Source organism: Alosa alosa, chromosome 6 (genome assembly GCF_017589495.1).
Source record: "Alosa alosa isolate M-15738 ecotype Scorff River chromosome 6, AALO_Geno_1.1, whole genome shotgun sequence".
NCBI classification, from domain to species: Eukaryota; Metazoa; Chordata; class Actinopteri; order Clupeiformes; family Clupeidae; genus Alosa; species Alosa alosa.
In genome coordinates, this window is record NC_063194.1 from 2,470,245 (window position 1) to 2,475,244 (window position 5,000).

The 5,000-nt window shown below is 46.1% G+C and overlaps 1 protein-coding gene across 1 annotated transcript in view; it reads right to left on the minus strand.

Moving 5' to 3' along the window:
- adgrl1a (adhesion G protein-coupled receptor L1a) overlaps positions 1-5,000 on the minus strand; it is an 82,542-nt gene that overhangs the window by 22,917 nt on the left and 54,625 nt on the right. Inside the window, 4 exon segments of the mRNA XM_048245218.1 lie at positions 1,104-1,309; positions 4,188-4,310; positions 4,587-4,685; positions 4,688-4,763. Of these exon segments, the coding sequence (XP_048101175.1) occupies positions 1,104-1,309; positions 4,188-4,310; positions 4,587-4,685; positions 4,688-4,763 (504 nt within the window).

Genomic DNA, 5,000 nt, shown 5'->3' on the forward strand with positions numbered 1-5,000 from the left:
TGCCTAGTGGGACACGCTCAATCAGAAACTGAAATCAGAACGTCTGGCACAGGGGGTTTGGGACAAATAAGACTTTCATTGATATTCAACTATCAGCATTGGACTGGGAGTAAGCACTTGGCTAACTTTTATATTGCAATCTGGTTCAATTAACTGATTTAACTGAACAGCATTTTTTTTTTCAGTGACCTCAGTAGTTATCTGTGTCATCCATCCAAATGTAATGCATTTTCTCTCACTTTCTGAACTGAAAGAACTTATTGAGTCAACTGATGAGGAGGACCTCAGCATGTCTGAAATCACAGCGCTTAGAATACACTAGACAACAAGACAACAAAAGACTTCAAGAGATAAAACTAGATTAAAATAAAAACAAAAAGTGGAAAGTGGGGAATATATTGTACTGATTAATGAGCATTTTTCCTAGACAAGCTCATTTGTTTCTCACATCTTGCACAATTATTTCATCATAAAAAGTATCCTAATTTAAACCCTCGATTTCAGAGAGATGGCGTACAAAAGATACCCTCAGGGTATAACAGCACTGGTTTCTGTTTCTGTAACAGCACATCCACCCCAGCCCCATCCAACCACAGTCAAACATCTAGCAATATTCATAATCCTTAGAAGTGATGTTGTACTACTGTTCTGTAATCACATTTTTCCATGCAATACTTAAAAAAAATACTGATAGTTTGTGTGTGTGCTTCTGTGTGTGTCTGATTTTTTTTCTTCTTTTATGTACCATAATTTCCCATCTATTAGCCACGGTTTATACATTGATTTTGCAAAATTTCTTCAGCTATGAGGTTAATACACGGGGGCAGTTACAGTAATATGGTATTAATATGTATTTTTTTAATGTTTTTTCATTTGCATAAAACACTGTCCTGTGGTTTATACACAATGCGGCTAATACACAGGAAATTACTGTATGTGTGTACACCTCTGTGCGTTTGGACGCATGCGGAGCTTTCGTGTGTGTGGGAGTGTGTGGTGTGGGAGTGTGTGTGCGTTTGGACGCATGCAGAGCTTTCGTGTGTGGGAGTGTGTGGTGTGGGAGTGTGTGTGCGTTTGGACACATGCAGAGCTTTCTACCCCACCTCTAGATGCTTGAGGGTGAAGACCACGGGCTCGGTGAGGAACACCCGACTGGACTCTTTGTTGATGGAGGCGGCGATGACGTGTGAGTTGACCGCCAGGACTCGGCCCTCTGTCCCTGATCCCAGCTCCATCTTGACGGTGGCGTTCTCCGTCGACAGGAAGGCTCCCATGTTTTTATACAGCACAAACACAACCTTCACCTGACCTGCACAGAGAGAGAGTGAGAGAGAGGATGGGAAGAAGAGAGAGTTGGGGGATAAGTAGAAGAGAGAAAGGGGGGGGGGTGAGTAGAAGAGAGAGAGAGACAGAGAGAGGAGGAGAAGGATAGATAGAGAGAAGATGAGAAAGAGAGAGACAGAGAGAGATTGAAAGAGGATGAGAATGAGAGAGAGAATGTGTGTAAGAACAGATGTCATAAAAAAAGTGAGAAAGAGAGAGATAAAAAGATAGATAGAAAGAGAAAGTAAGAGCAAATGCCAGAAGAGAGAAACAGTGAGAGTGAGTGTCAGGGTAAAAGAGTGACAGAGAGTCAGTGAGAGTTGGAAAGATGGCAAAGAGCATTTCATTTTGACTAGTGGAAATGAGGGGAGATTTAATGTGAGGGCCAACGCAACATCCATCCCTCCAGCGGCACGGCACAGGAGCGGAGCTCTTATTATTCCATATGAATATTTCATGTGCGTTTGTTTCAATCATTCTAATCTCGCTCCTGCCGTCGAGCACAGCCACCGAGAGAGGGCCAGGAGAGGAGATGAGAGGAGAGGAGAAAAGAGGAGAGGAGAGAAGAGGAGATGAAAGGAGAGGAGAGAAGAGAAGAGGAGAAAAGAGGAGAGAGGAGAGGAGAAGAGAAGAGGAGAAAAGAGGAGAGGAGGAGAGGAGAGGAGAGAAGAGGAGATGAGAGGAGAGGAGAGGAGAAAAGAGGAGAGGAGAGGAGAGGAGAGGAGAGAAGAGGAGATGAGAGGAGAAAAGAGGAGAGGAGAGAAGAGGAGATGAGAGAATAGGAGAAGGGAGGAGAGGAGAAAAGAGGAGAGGAGAGGAGAGGAGAGGAGAGGAGAGAAGAGGAGATGAGAGGAGAGGACAGGAGAAAAGAGGAGGAGGAGGAGGAGGAGGAGAGGAGAGGAGAGAAGAGAAGAGGAGAAAAGAGGAGAGGAGAGAGGAGAGGAGAGAAGAGGAAGAGGGGAACTGTGGAATGAAGCGGCGAAGATGAGAGCTGGGGATAAGATGGCGCGGAGACAGGCAGGACGAGAGCGGGGGGGGGAGGGGGGTATGGGGAAGGGGTGAGAGCGAGCCAGAGTGCTGAGATGGCTCCGCCAGACTAGGGACGGGGTGATAGTAATCTACACGCCTCTCCAGCTATTCTATTAACAGTGCCGTTAAGAAACCATCAAGAAAGAAATGGGCTCAGCGCTTTTGTTAATCTGATTAGGCCCTTATTATGAAGCAATAACTAGCTAAACTTGCTGCAAACTCCTGCACAGGCGTCAAGGTCCTGTGAGAACGCATGAGGAGGCAGTGAATGGCCACTTACATCATTGCCCTTTGATGACCAATCAAGAATGAGCGAGATCAAGAACGACTGAGAGAGAGAGAGGTTGAAAGTGTGTGTGTATGTGTACTTGTGTGTGTGTGTGTGAGAGACAGAGAGAGAGACAGAGAGAGGAGGAGAAGGATAGATAGAGAAGATGAGAAAGAGAGAGACAGAGAGATTGAAAGAGGATGAGAATGAGAGAGAGAATGTAAGAACAGATGTCATAAAAAGTGAGAAAGAGAGAGAGATAAAAAGATAGATAGAAAGAGAAAGTAAGAGCAAATGCCAGAAGAGAGAAACAGTGAGAGTGAGTGTCAGGGTAAAAGAGTGACAGAGAGTCAGTGAGAGTTGGAAAGATGGCAAAGAGCATTTCATTTTGACTAGTGGAAATGAGGGGAGATTTAATGTGAGGGCTAACGCAACATCCATCCTCCAGCTGCATCGCAAGTAATAGGAGCTGAGTCGGCTATTCCATATGAATATTTCATGTGCGTTTGTTTCAATCATTCTAATCTCGCTCCTGCCGTCGAGCACAGCCACCGAGAGAGGGCCAGGAGAGGAGATGAGAGGAGAGGAGAAAAGAGGAGAGGAGAGAAGAGGAGATGAAAGGAGAGGAGAGAAGAGAAGAGGAGAAAAGAGGAGAGGAGAGGAGAGGAGAGAAGAGAAGAGGAGAAAAGAGGAGAGGAGAGGAGAGGAGAGGAGAGGAGAGAAGAGGAGATGAGAGGAGAGGACAGGAGAAAAGAGGAGAGGAGAGGAGAGGAGAGGAGAGAAGAGGAGATGAGAGGAGAAAAGAGGAGGAGAGGAGAGAAGAGGAGATGAGAGAATAGGAGAAGGGAGGAGAGGAGAAAAGAGGAGAGGAGAGGAGAGGAGAGAAGAGGAGATGAGAGGAGAGGACAGGAGAAAAGAGGAGAGGAGGAGGAGAGGAGAGGAGAGGAGAGAAGAGAAGAGGAGAAAAGAGGAGAGGAGAGAAGAGGAGATGAGAGGAGAGGAGAAAAGAGGAGAGGAGAGAAGAGGAGATGAGAGGAGAGGAGAGGAGAAAAGAGGAGGAGGAGAGGAGAGGAGGAGGAGAGGAGAGGAGAGAGAGAGAGAGAGGTTGAAAGTGTGTGTGTATGTGTACTTGTGTGTGTGTGTGTGAGAGACAGAGAGAGAGACAGAGAGAGAGACAGAGAGATTGAAAGAGGATGAGAATGAGAGAGAGAATGTGTGTAAGAACAGATGTCATAAAAAGTGAGAAAGAGAGAGACAGAGAGATTGAAAGAGGATGAGAATGAGAGAGAGAATGTGTGTAAGAACAGATGTCATAAAAAGTGAGAAAGAGAGAGACAGAGAGAGAGACAGAGAGATTGAAAGAGGATGAGAATGAGAGAGAGAATGTGTGTAAGAACAGATGTCATAAAAAGTGAGAAAGAGAGAGAGAGAGAGGTTGAAAGTGTGTGTGTATGTGTACTTGTGTGTGTGTGTGTGAGAGACAGAGAGAGAGACAGAGAGAGAGATAGAGAGAGAGAGATAGAGAGAGAGCGAGAGAGAGGGGGGGTAAAGAGTCTGACAGACTGACCATTGCGGCTGTACTGTTTGACTGTGGAGGCTGAGAGTTGAATGCTGCTGTCGCTGGTGTAGTTCTGAGGGAAGGACAAGTCCTGCAGGTCCATCTCTGTGTTCAGCACATGCACCTCCAGATCTGAACACACACACACACACACACACACACACACACACACACACACACACACACACACACACACACACACACACACACACACACACACAGATAGCATTAAAACACATCTAAACTACTATGACAATGACTACAATGATACAGTTTGATGAGTAACTTTTTTAGATATACCCAGGAGCAAACACACACACACACAATAATACACACACACACACAATAATAATAATAATAATAACACACACACACACAAAGTTAAGGGGCTGTTTCCTCTTCCCTCACCTATGTTGTTGGCGCGGTCGGCAAAGCGGTTGCCATACATGTTGTTGGCCAGCAGGAAGGCGCCCTTCTCCATGACGTCCAGCAGCATGGTGGCTGTAATTCGTTTGTGCTGTCTTATGTCCCACACGACTCCAGAGCGTCCACGCGCAGTAGATTATCCACCGTCTGCACCACCGCCTGAGACACACACACACACACACACACACACACACACACACACACACACACACACGCACGCACACACACACACACCACACACACACACACGCACGCACACACACACACACACACACACACAATCATACACACACACACACACACCACACACACACACACACACACACACACACACACACACACACACGCACACACACACACAGCAAAAACCTTTTACTTCTAAAATCTACTTATCGA